Genomic DNA, 21,040 nt, shown 5'->3' on the forward strand with positions numbered 1-21,040 from the left:
GCTTCCAACACACTACACACGACAACCAGACTGCAAGTCATTCAGAGCCCCACAGAAAAGCTTCATAAAGCAAGTGGATATGAAGTATTAGCTAGCTTTCCTAGAGAATTAAAGTTCTAAAGTTCTTTGCTCCTTGTCCAAGTTAACAGAAACAATTTTAGCTTAAAGGACTGACATTAGCTAATTTTTGTTTACAATTACAGAATTAACAAGTATTTGAGACATTCCACACTATCTTCACACTCCATATCTCATACAAAACCTCATATAAACTGACAATGTTCACTAACACAGTATTTGCTGTTACATTGAAAAGGCACATCAATGTTGTCATGCTTAGAAAAACTACGTTACACAGCACTAGATGATACAGTAATACATAGACGTTTTTAGATGTTCATTTTTTTCTGCCTGTGAAAGGGGGTGTGTCCTGACCACCCTATTACTTTTACCTGTTTTCCTAACATGATTCAAGATACAGTTTCAGTCCTCCTTCACCTTCATTTAAAATTTGTTTTCACATCGATGTGAACTTTCAGAAGTCTAGAAAATAATAGTTTCAGACAACTCAAAATTAATCTCTAGAAAACACTTGGATGACCTCCAAACAGGTCAAAGATATAGTCTGATTTTTTTTATATCATAGCAGTTAGCCTTTCAAATTTCTTTTCTAAAACTTGGGACTAGATGTTGATATAATCTATGCTTAACAACCTTGACAGTATAAGGTACATCTACTCAATTGTCTTTCATCCAGTAAGACAAGTATATATCTTAAAGGGAAAGCTGCCAGCTGTTCCTGACTATCAATTCAGGTGCTTTTCTCTGCTTTCAGAACATTTACTGTTTTTCTCTTATTGTCCTTCATGTCTGCTGCCAACCACATGACATGTAAACATTTAATTTACAACCACCTGTTTCCACGTAGATGATTACATACAGGTAACTAATGCCAGCTAAGATTTATGAATAAATCCAAAAGATGACTGACTCATGTTCTTGTCCTCTGCACTTGAGATAACTAGCTTTTAACTCAAATATATTGATAATAATTACAAGTCGACTAACTCAACACTCAGTGTCACTACATAGCACATGCCGTCTTACTTGATTCTGTTTTTCTGACTTCCTTCGAGTTTCTTATTGTTGGAAGTGTCTCAGAGATAATGTGTGTTTTAGTTTTAAACACTCATTACCAATATTCAGAAAAAAAATATAAGATTTTTTTGCCCAAGTGTTCGTGAATGTAAGTTAAAAAATTATATTTGATTTGGATTCAAATATTTATAGATTTACACTATATCTATTTCGTCAAAATATATTGTATAATATTTAATAAAACCAAATACATAAAATAAAGTTTTCAACACTTTATACAAACCCCTAGAAAAGCTGCTTTTTCTTTATAAGGCTGTTGGCAATCAATCATAACCATGGAAAATAATAACCTTTGGTTGTTTTACTCTTTCACCAGGGATGAATGGTATGACGAAGACAGTTCTGGATGGGTCGTTTCACTGGAAACACAGTTTTATACAATTAAATACTTTGATGACTTTTGAGGGTCTCAGTCACTTTCAGTGTCTTCATCACCTAGTGGATACGACTGGATGTTATTCTGAGTGTACATTTTTGTTTTAATGGGGCAGTTGTGATCCATGAGAATAGCCTAAAAGAGAGCAAAGTGCAGATAGTTAACTTCCTATTTCATAAAGATGGTTTTAATATACCATTTTTAAGGATTACTGCTTTGAAAGCTATATATGTATATGTAGTACCACCCATTATTAACCAGTCATTTGGTGCCCTCGCCAGGTGCCTGGCCCAGAAATCCTGGAGTGCTACATTCCGTGAAAACTTCAGGTGGTAGGACACAGCAGAAGCATTCGCTGCGGTACTTTCATGATACCTGCCAGGGGCCATAAGTCGATTCTGGGGAGCCTGTAATCTACGAAGAAAGACGTATGGAAGTTAGGCTTAGGAAAAGTTATACTTAGAATTTTAGAGTCGGATGGGGGAGTTCCTAGAGGTCACCCAATCCAACTTCTGTTCACAGACTTCCTTGTGGCAACAGTAAGGGACGTGCTCTCTCAGTGAGGCGAGCTCTTGTGTTAGAAACGTACCTGAGGCTGGACTAGAGCCTGTCTCCCCTGTTTCCGTTTGTGGATCTAGTTCTGATTCCAGCCATCTTCACAGACTGCCCTTACAATATTTTAAGACCATTGCAGAGACCCCTTAAACTTCCCTAAATATCACAGGGCCCTTATCTTTTCAAAAATGGCCCTTCCAGAGCACCTCGCACCGATTCCTGGCTGCCCTCCTCACGCTCAAGTGTATGATTTAAAAATATATACATTCCTCTTGTGAACATAAACATCTCGTGCCCTCTCTTGTTACTGAAAATTAAAAAACAATTGGTCAGTTGATCAGCACGAGCCATTATTCCTCCTGGAAGTGTACAGACCACGCATGTTGTCTGATAATACAGCTGATGCTTATCATACCAAGACCATGCGAAGCAATATCAAGTTAACGATAACCCTGTGTGTTAGGTGGTAACCCTCCGTGTAGGCAGAGAGGTTAAAGAACTTGACCAAGGGATGAATAACCCTGTGTGTTAGGTGGCAACCCTCCGTGTAGCACCTACTCAGTAGGCAGAGAGGTTAAAGAACTTGACCAAGGGATGTACAGCTAGACGGGGGCAGGTGTGAATCCAGGCAGCCTGATGCCAAGGTCTACCCTTGAGCAGCACTCCACGGCACAGTCAGGGGTGCGAAGGACGCCAGGGGGACACTCGGACAACCGAAATGAATTCCCATCGGGTTATGTCTTTTGGAGTTTCCTTCCATGTAAACTATTCCCCTAATACCTTTCTGTGCAGTTTGAAAATCTAAATGGAAACATTTACGTGGATTAAAATTTATGTCACACAGGCCTAGTGCAGCCTTTCGGTGTTTGTTAGCTTCTCCTCCCATTTTTTTGTCCCACAGACTTGATAAGCTTTTATGACCCCAATCAGTGCTTAATCCACTTGTCATTGCCCAAGAAATTCTAAAATGATCTGCCCGTGTGACATGTTAAGGTAAGGACATCCCTGACTCACTAAGTTAGGCTGCCGGCTCAAGTTCTCAGTTGCAAATTTAGCTCCCATTTTTTATTACGCTTCTTTCCAAGTGAATTGATATGTATTTAATAAAGAGCTCAATTTCTAAAAGTAATGGAGGCAATAGACATTGTGTACCAGGACCGCTCACTCCAAGTGGATGTGTCCTTACCCCACAAAGAGCTCAAGGTCTCATCTCCCTAGATTAATGATCCTCAAAGGAACGTGCCCAAGAATCACTTGGGGCAGGGGGCAGATTAAAAGTGAAATTCCATGTCCCCACCCTCACATGTCCCCACCCTCAGTGAGCTGTGAGAAACACTGCCCAGTCACGTGACATCACTTGGGACTAGTGCAGTCAGGGCTGACAACAGCCAAGTGGGCACCTACTCAGTACATATGACAGCGCCTTAGGGTCCTATACCAGCAACTGAGTTACCGCACCATGCGAGGAATGACAGGCCCCACAGGTGGACGCTCGCTGTGGGTGACGCACTCAAGAGAAGCAATATGCAGGAGACTGGGCTTGAGCTGAACTTTGAATGCTGGAAAGGACTTGCAGTGAGGGAATGAGCACACCAAGGACTATTCACCAAACAGGACATTAAGTAAAACAGGGACACTAAATAAGCCACCCTGCCACCCCAGAGATTCAGACTGCAGACCTTGGCTGCCAGGCAGGGGGCCTGGACTCTGGGCCCACAGATAGTGAGGCGGCCTTAGAATAGATGGTCATCATTCTGCCATATTCAAGGTTGCCTTCTGCTTCTCAGTTCATCTACGATTCTACCTGACTGCGTATATGTCGCCTTAAGGACCCCCGCAACCTAGCACTGGGCACGAAACGTGGACTCAAACTGCAAGGGAAGTTCAGTCAAACTGATATTCTGACATCACACAGATGTAAATGGTCAGAATTTATCAACTCAGCCAAACCACATTCGTTACACAGGTAAAGAAGCTTTCTTCATTGAAATAGTGTTCCGTGGCTGTTAAAAACTAGCTGACTGGCTTCTGAACCTCTTTTGAAAGCTGTATTGTAAAATAATTTTACATTTAAAACAACTTATACATGATTAAGCCAGATGGCATGCAATATTCCGGAAGTGCCATGAAGAGAGAAGGGCGAACAGGGTCAAGTGGGTAAGTCAAGCCCCAAGCGTGGCTGTGGGCAGCCTGGTAATCTAAACCAGCACTCCATGCACTCTGTGGGGAGGAAGGTGTGTTTGACTCTCCACTGAAGAGGAAATGAAAGGAGGAAGTTGTCACTGGGATTCAGAGCGAAACCCCATCACTGAGAGTTGAACGCTAGGCCCTGCCAAATGCCTGCTTTCGTATCAGACACAGCAGAGTCAGGATCTCTGGTGTGGAAGAAACACGCTGGACCAAGTACAGCGTAAAAGCAACACAAATATGAAGCTAAGATGCACAGCAGAACAGTAAGAGCATTAAATGTAAGGGTTCCAAGCCTCGAGACTTAGAAAAATACCAGGCCTACGTGCTAGAAAAGGTTTACCTACAATCAATCAATCATGATGGTTTTGCATCCATGGAAACGCCTTGCAAAGAGACACCCGTAACTAGATTATAATATGCAGAGTGTACACAGCCTCCTTAGCTTCTAGCCGCCCATCCTTGCCCGACCCATACCATGGAGGAAAGAGCTGGAAGGACTTGACAGAATGACCTCAGTGAGCTTGGAGCCACCCAGGAAAAGAAAGCCACAGTCTTCAAACCACGTACCTTCCTGTCTGGGCAACAATTAGAAACTTCAGGAGTAAGGTGTAAGAAATGAGCCCTATCTTTAAAAATAACTCATCCACCCGAAGAACTAAATCCATACCAGAACACAGCAATTCTCAACTGGGTATTCTGAGAGCTACATACTGCGTCTTGTCTTATAACTGGAATGGTTTTCCTCAAATGACAGTGTTGCTATTTCTTATACTTGAGACTCTTCATGGTTTCTTTTTCCTCCACCTGTATTGACATCTCGACACTAATTATAACAACAACAACCAGAAATCCAATAAACCAAAAGGAAATCTCACTAATTCATGATTGTATGACTTGGGATCTGTGAAAATAGCATTAGACTTTTCAATGTAAAACAGCTTAAGTCCAAACACCACATTATCAGAATGCTGCCTAAGGAAAGAATTATTTGCTAAGGTTTGTTGGCCGAATCCTGGCTCTCACGTTCCCCTGCATTTGGTAACTGCTGGTCCTGAACGCTGACCCTTGTCTGTCCCATTAGGTGCTATGGGTTCCCATTGGGTTTCTCCCCACTCGGCCTGCACAATGAGTAGGCAGCAGCTGTTAGTCACCACCCTCAAACACTGCCATTATGCCCGTCACATGGCACCTGATGTGACGCCTTCAGTGATGGGCTGGCTCATTCCCTCGCTGTAAGTCCTTTTCTCCAGGTTTTAATGATTCATCTTGCTGGGCACTTATTTGGGTTTCTGACATGTTACAGTGCAAGGGGCTTTCCGGAAGCCTGGCATCTTATCTTGCTTTGCCTTTCAGAACTGTCTCTTCCACCTCCCTGGGCACTTTTCTTTTCCGATGAACCGGAGCGTTGGTTTAAATGTGAAAAGAGAAACGGCACCGAGGCCCGCACTGCGGACGTTTCGCGGCCGGCAGAGCCAGAGCGGGCTGGGCAAGCGTCTCCTCGCCCCACTGCTGCCTGTTCAGACCTCACTCACTTCCTCCAGCACCTCAGATAAGCCATCGTGCTGCTGCGGACAAACGGACCACACAAGAGCCACTAACGTCTGCCACCTCGGCCAAGAAACCCATTCAGCAGTTCTGGGGTCTAGATAGCAAAAGGAAGCTGTCATGTCCTCTCAAAGAGGGATGAAAGGAAGGGGGCCGAGGGGCCGCTGGGCTGACAGAGTAAGCCAGACATGTAGGTAGGAGCGAGAACTGCTTAAGCGCTTACTGTGTGCCAGACGTGGGCTAGGCACTCTGTTGGGGTTCTTGCCTTCAATCCCCACAACACCCCTGCGAGGTAGCTGCTCTCATTTTCCCACGTGACGGGCCCGCTCCAGGGCCCCCGCTAACCCTTCACTGTCTCCCAACAGTCTCCTGGGCGACGAAAGCATTTGTAGGTGTTTAGCCTTATTCAGATTGATACGGTGGCAACAGAATGACAGTTTTCACCTGTTGCACTGAGAATTTTATGACCATGATTCGGGCAAGGTACTGTACTGGGGTTGGTCAGACAAAAAGGAAAGGGAACTTAAAGCACCCAGCCGGAAAACAAGTCCCCTAAGAGATGTACGATATGGTGGTTCAGAGCTGGACAGGCATCTAAGCCAGAGGAAGGAGGGGTGGCTTCCATCAGAATATGTCCACAGCAGCTTCCGCGCCTCTTCTATGAGTCAAACGGATTACGAATAATTCAAAATTACCTAGTTAAAGCCTATATAATAAAGGGCACGATGCTGGATATATTTTTAAATATGTTGAATGCAAAAAATGCCCTCCTCCCCCAAATAAAGCCTGCATATAACCTAGCTTAGGGTCTATGGATGTCTTTCAATGCACTATTTGGGAAAAATAAAAGGGCCGTTCAAGAAATGTCAAAGCATTCAGACCTATTTCAGTTCAAAAAGAACTCCTGCTATACTCCCAAGGGAATATCACAAGAGAACCTCACATCCATTCATAAACCAAAAATGCCATCTCCCCTCACCTTGTTCCTCTCATTCTTTCTCAATCTAAGGCACTCTTCTTTCAGCTGGATGAATATCTATCACCATTTGATGTTTAAAAAACCAGCAACACCACCACCACCAGGTATGAATACTTACCAGAAAATTCAAATTTAGACTTGATAACTCTGAACTTGTTCAGAAGAGGAACAGTTTATCTTGCTTATTGCTTTGATTCTGGCATGAAATCATGAATTTCAAGGTTATACATGATCGCACGTGCCCAAAGGTGTATATGTGATACTTTTCCATAAGGGTCTGTGACCTACGCTAAAACTACCTCCAGACCCTCATGCAGTAAAGACTGAGACACTATTACTAAAGCCGTAAGGGTTAGGAGAAAAGCAAACAGCACCAAAAACGGCTAATCTTAGGATTAACACAGGAGGCAAAAAAATATATATATGTTCAAGATTTTCAAGAACCATAGAAAATTAAACTGAACGATCTCATGTTTATATTTGGTTGACAAAAGAGCTTTCTGACTGCTAATCTATGTACAAAAATAATTTCATTCTTTAAATGTATAAATGTAACACTTGGTATAGTAAAAGAAGTAGCTGCCCTATGTGGTAGCAACTAAAAATGAACTCATAACACTTATGTTTGGAGAGTTCTGCCCAAAAGAACAGAAATACATTTTAGAACCAAGCCATGAAGAAGCTATGCATCCAGGAGCCCACGCTAAAATGATCGAGAAATGCTTCAGTGCATCCTAAAACTTACCATTTTTTCTTCCCTGGCAGGTGGACTTCGAAGAAAAAAGCAGAGAGGAGCAAAAAGAATATCAATTATTCCAATAATTGCCATGAGCCACGGAAATCCAATTGCCTTCACGACAGCCCCGCCAGCAGAAGGCCCTTTCAGGAAACAGAGAATTAGATAAAGTTCTCTGTAAAATGCCTTGTCTGCAGAAAGACGCGAAGGTTTAAACGACGTTCGGTAGACATTAACTACCGTGCGCCGAAACAAAAGGTCGTTTCGAAAAGCCAGTGTCCTTACCTATTGCATAGCCCATGCAAAATGCCACGTCCGCAATGGCGTACACACTCCCGTAGACGGACACGTGCCGCAGGTCCACCAGGTAGGCCATGATGGGCATCATGGATGAATCCACCATGCCTGCGGACAGTCGGGGAACACGGTCGACAGAAAACTGATGTAAACCAAACACGGGCTGAATGTCAGGACTGTGTCCTCACTTCACAACCCTGCCACCTGCAAGTCTTGAGGCAAACTCCTGACAGCTGAGGCCCGACTGAAGGGAGCTAAGGCTGAGACCAGAACCCAGGCCACCATCTGTCCATTCTCTGCCTTGCCTCACCTTGTCCCCCACCGTCTGGATGGCCCGTCCTCTGGTGAAGGGCACCCAGTCCTCTGATGACTCACCTGCATCCTTCAGATCCAGCGAGTCGCTGGTCGCTGGCTGTGTGGACCCCTAGCCTGCTACCTGCTGATGCTCTCCTGATTCACTAATTTTTGGTCCACTCGCCCCTTGCCCTCAACAAGCGGGCACACCTACATGCCTCGCCAGCTTCCTCCCCATCCACGCCGTGGCCTCGCACTAGGAGGGAGGATCAGAAGGAACCAGAACATGAGGAAGTCTGAGGGATCATCTGGTCCTACTCAGGAAACTGTAATCAAAAGAGGTTTGCTCATTTGGAAGGGAAAAAAAACTAGCACCCCCAAAACCGGGACGAGATCTCTGGTGTCTTGAATTGTGGGGGTCAGGAAGCACAAGGAAAGAGCACACGTGTTCAGAGTTCTGGGTTCAAATCCCAGGCTGGGCGAGCATGCTCATGCCTGCTCTCTCTGAGCATGGGTTTCCCCACCCAGCAGACAGGGATGGTCAGGACCGGCTAAACCGAGACCACGTCTGCGCACACACGCGGCAGAGGCCTCCAGTGGCAGTTCCCTCAGCTCCGCCAGTGCGGGGGCCAGGAGGACCGACATGTCTTTCACTTGACTAGTTAATGTGCCGATCGCCTAGTATGTGCAAGGCGTGGAACACGGTGAAACGAAATGAGTTGGACGTTAAGCAAAGAGTTGAAAAATGAACTACGGTTGTGACTGATGCTACGAAGCTGCCGTGAGAAGCCATATAAACACCAGGGCTCCCGAACCTGGTCCGAGGGGCCAGCAAGGGCTCTGCGGTCTCCTGTACTAGTCGGAGATTAAATTCCTGCCTCTACCCTGCGGTAGACTCCGCATTTACTATTATCGTGATCAATCTTTATGTTATAAAAGAGAAAAAATGTATAGTATTTATTCGAAATATTAACAAGATTTTTCCTTACGTTACAAAGACCCAAATCCTCTGCCCATGAAAATGTCTGCGGCACAACAACACACCAGTCCACTTTTTCAGTACTAAACCTCATAAAAAATACACGTGAAGCCTCTGTGCCCCGGCCTCATCTGAAGAAGTCCGTTCACAGATCTGAGCCCAAAATGTTGTGAGGGATTTTCTTGTTCGCCCAAGCACAGCACTGGTCTATCAGCACGCTTCTGTCAATATCAGCCTTTTAAAAAAATCTTAGTTTTCAGGAAACAAATGGCTAGCACATGGAAGCGGGGATCTTTCTGTGGATGATCTATAGGCTGTACTGGGTGGAGATCGGCTGCCCAGAGCCTCCTTTCAAACTTCGAAAAATTTTAGGTGAAATAACTGTGGTCTTCCTGAGTAAGGAACGTCTTTCTTAGTAGTGGGGAAAACAAAGGTTTACATTTAGGCACAAAGCTCTTGTGACTTACCAATTGCGAAACCGACTCCAAAGTTGGGAGCTATGAGTCCATAAATGTTTTTCGCGAAAGGAATCTGTAAGAGGACATAAACACTATACTCTAATAACATGACATCCAACTCTAAATCATCTTGCAAAGTCTTAAACTAGGTTTTCTTCAGCCAGGTATGCGTGTTCCATTCTGAAGGAAACGGGGGAGGAGGAGGTTTGGGGAAGAGCTGGACCTCCCGCATCTTTAAAAGTTGCAGCTGAAATGGGTTTCGTGACCACCACGAAAAAACCAGTCAACTGCAGGATGTGAAGGACCGGCCTAGCCCACACTCCACTTCTGACAAGGACCCTGAGGACTCATCTGGAGAAGATGTTGGCCATTGGTAGATGTTTTATTCTAGAAAAACATCTTGCTATCGTTGCAGAGTAGTTGCCCTAAAGTGTTTAATATGTTACAATGTTTATGATGATAGGGGAAAAATTAAATATAAACTATGTAATAAAACATTCTAAATAACTTCTCACTGACATAAGATAGAAATATATCCCTTGGGAAGTCTTGTCCAAAATTTTTAAAAGGATAAAAAATTAGAAGAAAAAAAATTAGAAAAAAAATGGAAGATGTAATAAAACTCAATATCAACAAAATTCAAACTGCTATAAAATATTTCTTGGTAATTCTTGCCTGAAGCAAACGTTTTATTTACAGACTGTTTCCACTTGCTAAATGTCATCTTTTACTCACACATAAAATGCTGATTCCGACAATTATCATCCCCAGAAGAGCACAAAGCCACCTATCAAAAAACAAAAAAGCACCATCAATAAACGGCTGTTCTTTTTTCCCAGTCCAAATTTTCCATGGAAAGCATAACAGTGACTTGTCACAACCAGGGTAGAAACACAGAATTTTTTTGGAAGAATGGCATTATTCTAACAGAGTGAACATTGCTCTCATTTTATCTTACCTCCCCATCTTGTGTGCGAGGATCCCAAAAATATTGGTTCCAATGAGATAAGAGATGCTGGCTGGCAAGAAAGCAACGCCTGTAAATTTATGAAAAGGACACCTTATCAGGACTGATACCAGTCAAATGTTAGAAAAACTAATAATTGTAGACACCGCAAGGGTGATTAGAGCGGATGAAATGAAGCCCTGTGGCCTGCACCCGAGCTGCTAATATCCGGTGGCTGCCGGCTCCAGGCTGGACCCCACACGGCTTAGCCGACCGCGTGAAGCCGCAGACACTCCAGAAATGAAATTCATCTCTCTATCAGCTGCTTCATCGCCCCTCCGTCTCTGCCTGGTGGCGAGCTTTAAATAGGGACCAACACGAGCAGCTCCCGACTACTGGGGCGGGGCACCTGTCGTCCCACGCCCGTGAGCAGTGGTGGCATCTGTGCCTGTCCTCTCTCCTTTGTTATTCTGTACTACAGAAGAAAACAGGCATGAAAAATATCAGGAAACATTAAGATAAGGCCAAAGGAAAAAAGTTAAAATTGCCCGAAGCTCATCACTCAGATAATCGCCACTGTTATTTTCCCTTGTAAGTTGATGTGCACATAAATGTCTGTGTGCACAAGATTTTTTGTTTTTCCCAAAAAATGGGATTGTACCTACTGTTCTACATCCTGCTTTTTTCAATCAGCTTTATTAACATCTTTCTATGTCCCAAAAAGTAAATGTCTATGTGGTCATTTTCTGTGGCTAAGTTATATAGGACTGAAATTTTCATGTTCAGGTTTTAATGCTCACCCAGGAGAGGGACCTGGCAAGCCCAGGTCATGTGCAAGCTGATGTCCAGCTGCTGGTGGCAGTGCTTGCCTTGACCGTACCCTCTGCCGTGAACAGAAAGGCCAGGCTTGTATGCCAGAGGATCCGTCCACATCAGCTCTCTTGGTCCCCATCCATTTTTAGGGCAAATGGACAATCTCTAAAACATGGCTTTTCAAACTTAGTGTTCAAAACTCTAGTGTTTTTCTTAAAATCCAATATCCCAGATTTGATTCTGAACTTTGCCCACAAATGGGGAAAGTTGCTTGGTTGTCAATCATCTGACTGCATATCGGACATGCAGGGGAGAGACCAGGTGGTGAGCAGGTGCCCACTGCGCTCAGTGCACAGGGCCCGGGGGTCTTTCCTTCCCAGGCAGCTCACCAACACACATCTTGCCTCTTCCAGGATACACCAGCCTCTCGCTGTGCCTCCGGAAGCTAATGCAAACCATCGAACCTCCAGAAAGGTGGAGGAACATTAAGTCCCAGCACAGATGAGACTTCAAAATGATGGGTTCTAGGAGCGCTTAGCAAAAGACATCATGGGTCACTCAGGCAGCTCACAAGATTGTTCTGCTTTGACTTCAAATTTTACGGTCTTTCTCCAGAAAGGATGGGAGAAGCTTGAGGGCAGACCAGCCTCCCTTTGCACAATGGTTTGGGAAGGGCCCATGAAGACCCTGGACAGACAGGAGGGGATGAGCGGCTGGGGCCTCGGGGGAAGGGCTGCACCCCCTCTTGGCACTGCATCCTCACCTCAGGGGAACGGTTCTCACGCTGTGTCACCTGGGGTGCCCTTTTCACCAGAGACTACATGAGGTGAGGTGTCTGCCCTCATGTTGGACATGATGCCACAAACGGGTACAGAAAAGCAATTCTCTTAAACCCACGTCCATCCCTGAGGTGAGGAGGGGCCGTCTCACTGGGAGCAGTGTGAACATGTGGCCTGGGTGATAAGCCCCATCAGAGGCTCCCCTGACAAAATCTAGGTGGCCAGTGGCCTGCTGATTAGTCCAGATGGCCCAGGGCCTCTGACCGACTGTAAAGACTTTATAAAGAAAGCTTCAGGCTGTGTCTGGGGAGGAAGAGGACAATGCAGCTTAAGTACCCTGCACAGGGCAGAGACACATTCGATTAGGGTAATAAGTCAGTGAAGCACAAACTTCAGAAACATCAGCAAAGCATCTCAGCCCTGGAGTGCTGCAAAGCCACGCAGGGGAGCCACTCACGGCCACCGACCGCCAAATAGAGGGCACCCCCTGAAAACACCTGGAAGCTCAAACCAGCACAGCACCCAAGAGACAGGAAATCGGGAAGAACGGCTTCCGGTACCAGACACAGACACGGAGTGTCTCCCCATCTTTGGCAAACCCACTATTCGCTAACTCAGGGTCAGCAAAGGTCCCTCCACCAGCAAAGTGGGGCGCTCCCTTTCGGAGCTTCGAGAGTCTGGGTTTCTTTCCTCTGTTGTCCCCACTGCCAAGAAGTTCAGAGCTAAATTTTCTGTCAAAGAATCAGCCTCAGTTTAGCTCCGAGAATCTCTCCTCCATCACTGAATGACTTTTGTTGCCTGGGGCTTATTTTTGCTTTGTTGTGTGACATAATTCACACGTTTTTTAGTAGTTTTTAGTATATTCACAGGGTTGTACAACCACCACCACTATTTAATTCCAAAATGCATTCCTCATCCCAAAAAGAAACCTCACACCCATTAGCAGTCCCTCCCCATTTGCCAGCACCCCCTCCAGCCATCTGAGGCTTTTTAATGAAGGATTATTTGATGAAAGAACACAGCGATTCAATGCACCACCCAGAAAGACTGGTGCTCAGGCCAGGCTGACTACAGGAAGAGTGGGGACGAGTCTGAAGTAGGAGGTAGCGTCTGGCAAGACACCGTTTCTGAGGGCCAAGTGCCTGAGAGAAATTAAGGTCGCCCGAGGAAAGCCGGGGGCACGGAAAATGTCGACTTAATTCAGAATCAAGAGTCTCCATTTGAAGATATCAGTGTGTGAGTTGAAAAAAACTGGAAAAATAAATCTCGAGGAAAAACTATAAATTCTTAAAGGAAAGGGTATGTGTGCAGAGACGAGCCTTCCAGACAGTAAACAGTATTCTAAAGCTACAGTATAGAAATAGGAAGCTGTTGACACAAGAAAACAAGCAGACAAATGGAACAGAAGTGACCATCCAGAAGCAGACCCAAGAACACACAGTCATTCTGAACATCAGAGAGACGAGAGAAATCAGACAGACTAACTAGGACCTCTGGCCCTGGGACAACTGACTGGCCATAGGCCACACAGAAAACAGTCACACCAGATCCCTATCACACGCCCTGTGACAAAATTAATTCCATGTAAATCCAAGATCTAAAAACACATCATAAATTTATTAGAGGAAAACATGGGTGAAAAATAATCGTGGCACAGGAAAGGCCATTTTGCACTTGACTTGAAATGACAATGGCATCAAGAGGAAGATTGCTAAATCTGACTAATGGTAGATTAGTCTGAACGTTCTGTGAGCCAAAAAAACCCGCCATCGATAAAGTCAGAAGACATACCACAAACCAAGGTCGAAGTGTGTGAAACACCTAATAAAGGATAAATATCTTAATCTATAAAGAACACCTAAAATCATTAAGAAAAGGACAAATAACTCGGGAGGAAAAATGGGCAAAGTATATTAATAAGAAATTCACAGCAGAGGAAATAGATATGGCTAAAATAAATCAAAATGGTAAATCGCACGCTCCACTGGGAAAGACTGATCATGCCTGTGTTTGTGCAATGCTACTAGATATCAAAACACCTGCTTAACTTTCAGGAATCTGCCCTACAGATGATATACTTCCAGACATGAACAGGAATACATGTAAAGGGTGTCTCGTTGCAGTATGGTTTCTAACAAAAAAAACTGGAACTAACTCAAACGTTCAACAACGGGGACTGGTTAAAAATTTATGATATAACCTGAAAATAGAATAATATGCTATCATTAAAATGAATTATGGGCTTCCAGTTAAAGAAGGCCCATTTAATCTATAGGTTTTCCTCCATTCCCACTCCAAATTCCATTTAAATCTACTAAAAGAGTACGAGAAAACTATAGACCCTCCTTTTTATGCCCAAAGACCGACAAAAAGAGAGAGGAGAAAAAGCAGTAAGTGGAAAGAGCCAGCAAAGAAGCCGCAGTGAGGGGCACTGCGGAGAACACTGGAACCTTCCACCTGCACACAGAACAGCAAACGAGGGGCAAAACCTTTTCCGACTCAGAACGTAGAAAGTTCAGAAACAGAAGGCTCCAGGTGCCAAGAATGTAAGGCTGAGGGCTGAAGCAGTCCACGAGAAAGAGGGCTGAAAGGCTTTTTAAGAGTCGTTCCCGCCCCCACCCGCTCAATCGCTCGCCCTGACGGGAGACAGTTTCTTTAGAGAAACTGAACTGAAAAGGCTTGAGGTCCCCTTGGCAGCCTGGAGAGAGGGGATAATACAAAAGGCTGAAATGGAAAAGGCGTGGAAGGTGCCCCACGACATAGTAAGAGGGTGTTATTTCGACAAAAACACATACAAAACACGCAAACTAAATATAAAGGGGCTCTTCAAATTTAAGGTATAATGATACTGATGATAACAATTCAACAGTTTCGAAGATGAAGAAATCAATGGAAGTAATAAAAGGCAAGGTAAGAAATGAAAAGGATAAAATGTAGAGGTCCAACATCCAACCAACCGGAGTACCAATAAAAGAGGAGAGAGAAAACGGAGGAGGAGGAAGGATTAAAGAAATATAAGAAGCTTCCCAGAACCCAAAGCAGGGTGTCCCAAGGGAACAGGCTGACTCAGCAAGTGCCCAGCACAGTGGAGGAAGAGGCCCAGCTGCAAATCGCCACCACGGATGCTCACAACCTGCAGAGGGAGAGAACGTCCTTTGAGCTCCTACAGAGGGTGGGGAGTGCGAATGACATTGGCCTCCTCAACAGCACCCCTGGAGGCTAGAAGACAATAAGACGGTGACCTCGAAATTCTGAAGGAAAATGATTTCCAACCAAAAGTTACATACCCGAACAGACTAAATCAACCAAACGTGAGATGAGAATAAATGTTTGCAGGTACACAAGATCTCAGAGAACTTGACCCGCCATGCACCGTCTCTCCAGAAGCTGCCAGAGGACGTGTTGCATCATAATGAGGGAGGAAAACTAGAGAGAGGAATACGGAAGGATACAGGAAACGAGAGAGGCAAAGAAGATGCCCAGATACTGGAAGAGGAAAGTCTCAGGACGACCTAGACAACAAGGTAAGACTGGAACAGGAGGACAGAGTGACCTGTCCACAAACGAGCAGAGACACAGAGAGGTTAGGTCAGCTGATGCACTTGGCCGCATTTAGAGGGCCTTTGATCTCTGCCGGCAAGATTGGAGGATAGTTATAAACGATACCACGCAGAAAACAGAAAATGGAAAGACACGGTAATTACCAACTCCAGGACAAACGAAAGTGTGTGCAAAGAAATAACCACAGCTCATCTTTGAACAATGTTTACAGTCGCAATGATGTCAAGACTGAATGCCCATCTGGTCGACTGTGATATGACTGTTTTAGGGGAACAGAAGGCGAGAAGATGTGAGTTGGCTGCTTGATATTTTCAGGTGGTCTAATAATGGCATCCATTCTCACCTTCTCTCTTAGAAAGCTGGTGGACAACTGGAAAATTAAAAAATAGGAGCGTACGCATATTAGAGACATGAAAGAAATCAGCAGAAGAAACAACTGAAAGAGGGGAAGGTGATCGAAGGTGAAGGAAGGTCGGAGATGGGCAGGCGCGGAGCCACGGCTGCTGCTTTCCTCGTTAAAACTCTTCTACTGCTGCTTAACTGGAAAAGTATGTACATCTCTAACTTTGCCAAAAATTAAAATTTCATCAACTTTGGAAAGTAAATCCACCCATTCTGACTCTGAAACGCTGCAAAACAAGAGGTCATGCAGTGATGTAAACCGTTAAGATTCCACTTTGGTTGGGTTTTTAAGCATTTCTCAAGACGCGGCGATAAATGTGTGTCTTCGACACACAGAACTGTTAACAGTGCACGTCGCACAGGACAGGGCTGGGAGACGGGAAAGGTGAACGTGAGATCTTTACTTCTTCGGTCTGTATACTTTGATTTTTTGTAGAGTAAGCCTATGTTACTTTTTAAATTACTTTTTTTTTATAGTAAGCTTATGTTACTTTTTAAATTACTTTTTTTTATAGTAAGCCTATGTTACTTTTTAAATTAAAAATACTTTCAAAACTTCATCCTCTTTAAAACTAATTTTCACATGAAATTTATTTCTGCTCAAGTATATTTAATATAACTAGTCCAGTCCAGAAACACGGGGACATGACGAATGCATTCTTCTCTCCTTTCTAACCAGGGCGGATGCCTCTGTATGAATTCTGCATTGATCAAGAATGATTCGGAAAATGGGGCCGAAACAGACCCTAAAGCTCACTGCTATCCTAAGCACTGACCCCATTAGGTGTCTAACAGTATCATCCTGGTACCTGCAGCTGGGTAGAGCTGCAATGAGGAGACCCGCCCCAGAGACAAAAGTTCCAGAATCAGAAGAGCCTGCCCCAGCCTTACCCAGCTGCCACTTGCGGGAACACATGGTCTCCATCATCCAGATGGGTAGGGCCGGCTCCAGCATGGCGATCCCCATGTTTGCAAAGCAGATGCATCCTTTAAGGGAGCGAGAGGGTTAGTGTGCATCCATCGGGGGTCTCGAGTGTCCCCTTCTGTTTCCAAACACAGTGAAACCCTATGTGCCCACAGCCAGAACCATCAGCCTAGATACCCAGAACTTCTACTTTTGTAAGAAAAAGCTAAATACAGATCAAGAGGACAGTGAGAAGGATTTGGTTTTTATAGTTATTATTATTAATAATAATAATTGTTATTATTATTATATTATGAATTTTAACAAGTAGAATCTCAGAGTCATAAAGTTTAAGACCGAAGGGAGCCTTAGAGATCATTTGGTGTACCCGTCCCGATTTATTAACGAAGAAAGGGAGTTCCAATTTATTAATGAAGTAACTTGCTGGAGGATACCCAGCAGCAGAGGGCACTTCCAGACCACACACAGACTGGGGTGCCCAAGGCTCCTGCACCTAAGTTTTACTGTGCAGTGAACGCTGATATCTCTGGTGATGCCCTGGGATGCCCCCGGAATCCAGCGCCTTCAGTATGGATGTGCTGTTGCGGGATGTTTTTTTTAAAATCAACTACGTATATAGGGCATCACTCTGTTAACCAGAGCCCACTGTAAATGAGGAACAGTCTGGAAAAGGACACGCAGGACTGTTCCATCGTTCTAGGAGCTTCCTGTGCTGTGCCCTCTAATTTGCTAAATTCTCGATTCGAAGAAGCTTGTGCAATCATGATTAAGGTGCTCATGCAATGAAGAAAGATTTTTTCATTTTCTGTGACATTTAAAGACGGAACACAAAAATGATGCTGAAATGACTGGACTCCCCTCACCCACCTGTTCTGTTTTCTTGGATTCTGTATTTGTCTCTTTCACATACATTAATTCTAGGGCCGAACTAACTGCCAGCATTGTTCACGTCTCCCTTGTGCCCCAGAGCCCAGGCCGTGAACCCCTCCTAGCTCTGACACACCAAACCATATTCCTCTGCCCTAAATCCACTCGGGCAGCTGCCAGGCAACCAGGACAGCCCCCAGGCCTAGGGGCTGCCAGGATTAAACCAGCCATCACTGAGCTGTTTACCCGCCCTGCCTTGCACTTCCCATGGGCACTCCAGCAAAGGCTGGACGAGGCCTCCCCCTGCCCCTTTCTGCCTCCTGACCACAGCTGCTGCTTCCCCACGTGGCCCTGAGTAACATGGAGTGCCCTCTTTACTTGGGAAATGTAAGTAATAAGATCTTTCAATGGTATTGACCTCTCCCTGTCATCACTCCATGCATTAAAATCCCACTGGTACAAATGAGACATCACCTGGCCCCCAATACACCCAGTCAAGACTGCCTGGACCTGCTGACAGCCAGACATTCGGTGCTAGGTGGCTCTCTGTATCTCCCTCCATGCAAAACAGTGAGGGTCAAAGACAGACAGAGGCAGGAGGGGCCCAGGCTGCACAGGCTGCCCAGATGTCTGCCCCATGGTGCAGGGTGTCCCATCTCTGGGCCGCCATCTCTCACCACACAGCTCCTCATCCCAGCCTGGGACGGCCAGGCTCCAGGGGCTTCTGAGATCAGGAATGCTCCCCGCATGTTGTCAGGGGCACAGGGAGGTTCCCTTACATGAAGAAGTCACCGCATCAGGACTATAGTCCTTTGGCCAGCAGGCATGACATTCAGGACCTCGACCAGGGTTCCACAGGCGCCACCCTGACCGATCCCACAGCACACAACTTAAACAAAACCAGCCTGGGGTTTTGTAAAGGCTGCATTTGCCCGCAGGCTGAGCATGTGCCCAGTTGAACCGGGTCCCCAAGTCCCCCTAGTGTTTACAACCTCTGCTTACATAAGACTAACCCTAACTGGACAGGACTCTAGCTGCATCTGCGGCCACACTTCCGGCCTGGCCTCTCCTGCCCTGAGCCTCATGGCCTCTGCTGACCACAGTGTCCAGCCCCAGGCAACATTAGGCTGGTCCCTCATTAGGTGGCCCCAGGCCTGTACCACTGGGCTGGTCTTGGAGGAGTCCCTTGGATAAATGCAGCCACTATCTTCCCTAAGGACCACAGAATCCAGGGCTTCCTTTCGGCCCATCTAGGCCAAGAACCCAAAGAACCCATGACTTTAGCCAAAGGGTGTTTTCCAGCCAGGCCTCTCTGCTGCTGCACAGGACGCCCTCTCCTCGGCCCTCTGGGCCTCTGCTGTCAGTGTCAATTCATACACGACAAGGTGAATCAGACCCCAGGTAAGATGCCCACAGTGAGGCCATGGACTCCTTCCGGAAGTTCAAGACCAAACAGTGATAGCCTTTGGCACAAACACTGTGAGCAAGCTTGGCCCAAACAAACCTCTGTGGCAGGGCATCTCCATGACCCAGACATCTCTGCCCCAAATGAAAACAACACAGGAACTTGGGCGAGTGTCAGAAATTAATGACGGAAACAAACATTTTTTGTGACATATCACCTCTTTGTGCCTTTTAAAAATTTTTATTATTATTTATTATTACTTATGCCTATAGCACCTGGTCTTCCTACGTGGTCTCCCATCCAAGTACTAACCAGGCCCAACCCTGCTTAGCTCTTGAGATCAGACATCGGGCTTGTTCAGGGTGACATGGCCGTAGACCATGGACTGTGGCTCCACTGGGGCGTGAACCCAGGACCTTCTGCGTGTAAAGCGGACGTGCTAACCACTACGCTACGGAACCATGTCCCTCTTTGTGCCTTTTTATGCTTTTCTACAACCCAGTGTTTCCAGCAGCAAAATGAACACTGCCCCTCGCCATCCACCCTGCACCGCTGGGCTGAGAAGAACCAGGGGGGCATGGGGGCGGGGGGTGGGGTGCCCACCTGCGGCGATGAGGATGTAGGGGTCCCTCAGCAGGGTGGTTAGTGGTGTCCCCTTCTGGCTCTGTCAGGAGAAGACAGGGGTAAGGACGGTCCGCGTGGCCACCGCAGTGCCCTCCCCTCCCTGCTGCTTACCTCTGGCTGCACCCGGGACGGCTGGAGCACAAAGAACTGAATGGCTACGAGAGAAAAACAGAAGGTGTGGCCTCGAGCACCTGCCGACACAGATGCCAAGGTCACGGCGACGTCACCCGCATGGACTCACCTCCATCCAACAGCACCAGGGCAGCCAGCACCAGGAACGGAGCCGTCTTCCCCACGAACTCGTAGAACACACTCCCAAAGGGGGGGCCCACTGCAAGGAAGAGGAAGAGGGGCGCAGGATGTCGCCCCTACCCCGCGAGGCCAGCCGTCTGTTCCCTGCACTTCTGCCTCTGCTTTGTTTTAAACACTCCTCAAGGTGGCCACCCTCGGTTCTCTTCGGTAGTGTTAAGTTGCCCTGGCAACTTCCTCTGAGTTTTATACATGACACGTGGGCAGGACTCTAAAGGTCACCCTCCAAGTAAAGATCAGAGAGAGACAAGGTGCAGGTCGGGAAGGTCCCACCATTTTTCTAAGGGTCCACAAAAAAAGGGGACGGCTGGGGAGTCTGCCGGCGCACGTGTGGGCTCAGGGAGGACCGTCGCTGTCCAGCACCGCGCAGGCTCCAAGTCGCCTCCGCGGTGGACCTTACCCAAGACCCCCATGGCCATGCCTCCCAGGGCGATCCCCATGGCGTTGCCTCTCTCTTCGTCGTCCGTGTACACGCTGGCAAGCATGCCCATTCCTGCGCGGGTAAAGACATGGGCGACAGCCAAGCTCTGGAGGAGAAATCCGTGACCTGCCATCCCTCCCCAGACTAAGTGAACTCGTCCCTGACCCGTCAGATTAATGAAAATATACGACCAAGCAGAATCCAACAAGGAGGCGAGTACCTTGCTGAGAACTCATCACCAACCTTCGCCGCCTACGTTACCCGGCTCATTACGGAGGGGCCGGCCAGTCGGGGCGATGCTGGTGGCACCTCCTACAGACAGAAGCCCCCGGACACTGACTTACTCACACAGTTCCGCACCTACCAGCTACAGAGGAGCAGGAGGAGCCGATGCCTTGTAGGGACCTGGCGATCAGCAGTA

General features: G+C 46.3%; 1 protein-coding gene and 1 pseudogene across 1 annotated transcript in view; both read right to left on the reverse strand.

The window, feature by feature from the left end:
* Positions 1 to 1,409: 1,409 nt before the first annotated feature.
* Positions 1,410 to 21,040, reverse strand: part of SLC18A2 (solute carrier family 18 member A2) — a 29,454-nt gene continuing 9,823 nt past the window's right edge. The window contains exons 4-15 of the mRNA XM_006920830.2: positions 20,984 to 21,040; positions 20,599 to 20,691; positions 20,131 to 20,220; positions 20,001 to 20,044; positions 19,869 to 19,929; positions 16,960 to 17,055; positions 10,526 to 10,604; positions 10,303 to 10,354; positions 9,577 to 9,640; positions 7,825 to 7,944; positions 7,549 to 7,682; positions 1,410 to 1,669 (exon numbers count right to left, since the gene is read on the reverse strand). The exon at positions 20,984 to 21,040 is cut by the window's right edge and continues 31 nt beyond it. Coding sequence (XP_006920892.1) covers positions 1,568 to 1,669; positions 7,549 to 7,682; positions 7,825 to 7,944; positions 9,577 to 9,640; positions 10,303 to 10,354; positions 10,526 to 10,604; positions 16,960 to 17,055; positions 19,869 to 19,929; positions 20,001 to 20,044; positions 20,131 to 20,220; positions 20,599 to 20,691; positions 20,984 to 21,040 — 992 coding nt within the window. The 3' untranslated portion in view covers positions 1,410 to 1,567. The remainder of the gene's footprint in view (positions 1,670 to 7,548; positions 7,683 to 7,824; positions 7,945 to 9,576; positions 9,641 to 10,302; positions 10,355 to 10,525; positions 10,605 to 16,959; positions 17,056 to 19,868; positions 19,930 to 20,000; positions 20,045 to 20,130; positions 20,221 to 20,598; positions 20,692 to 20,983) is intronic.
* On the reverse strand, positions 19,529 to 19,644 carry LOC112470178 (annotated as a pseudogene).

Source organism: Pteropus alecto, unplaced genomic scaffold, assembly GCF_000325575.1.
Source record: "Pteropus alecto unplaced genomic scaffold, ASM32557v1 scaffold177, whole genome shotgun sequence".
Classification (NCBI taxonomy): Eukaryota; Metazoa; Chordata; class Mammalia; order Chiroptera; family Pteropodidae; genus Pteropus; species Pteropus alecto.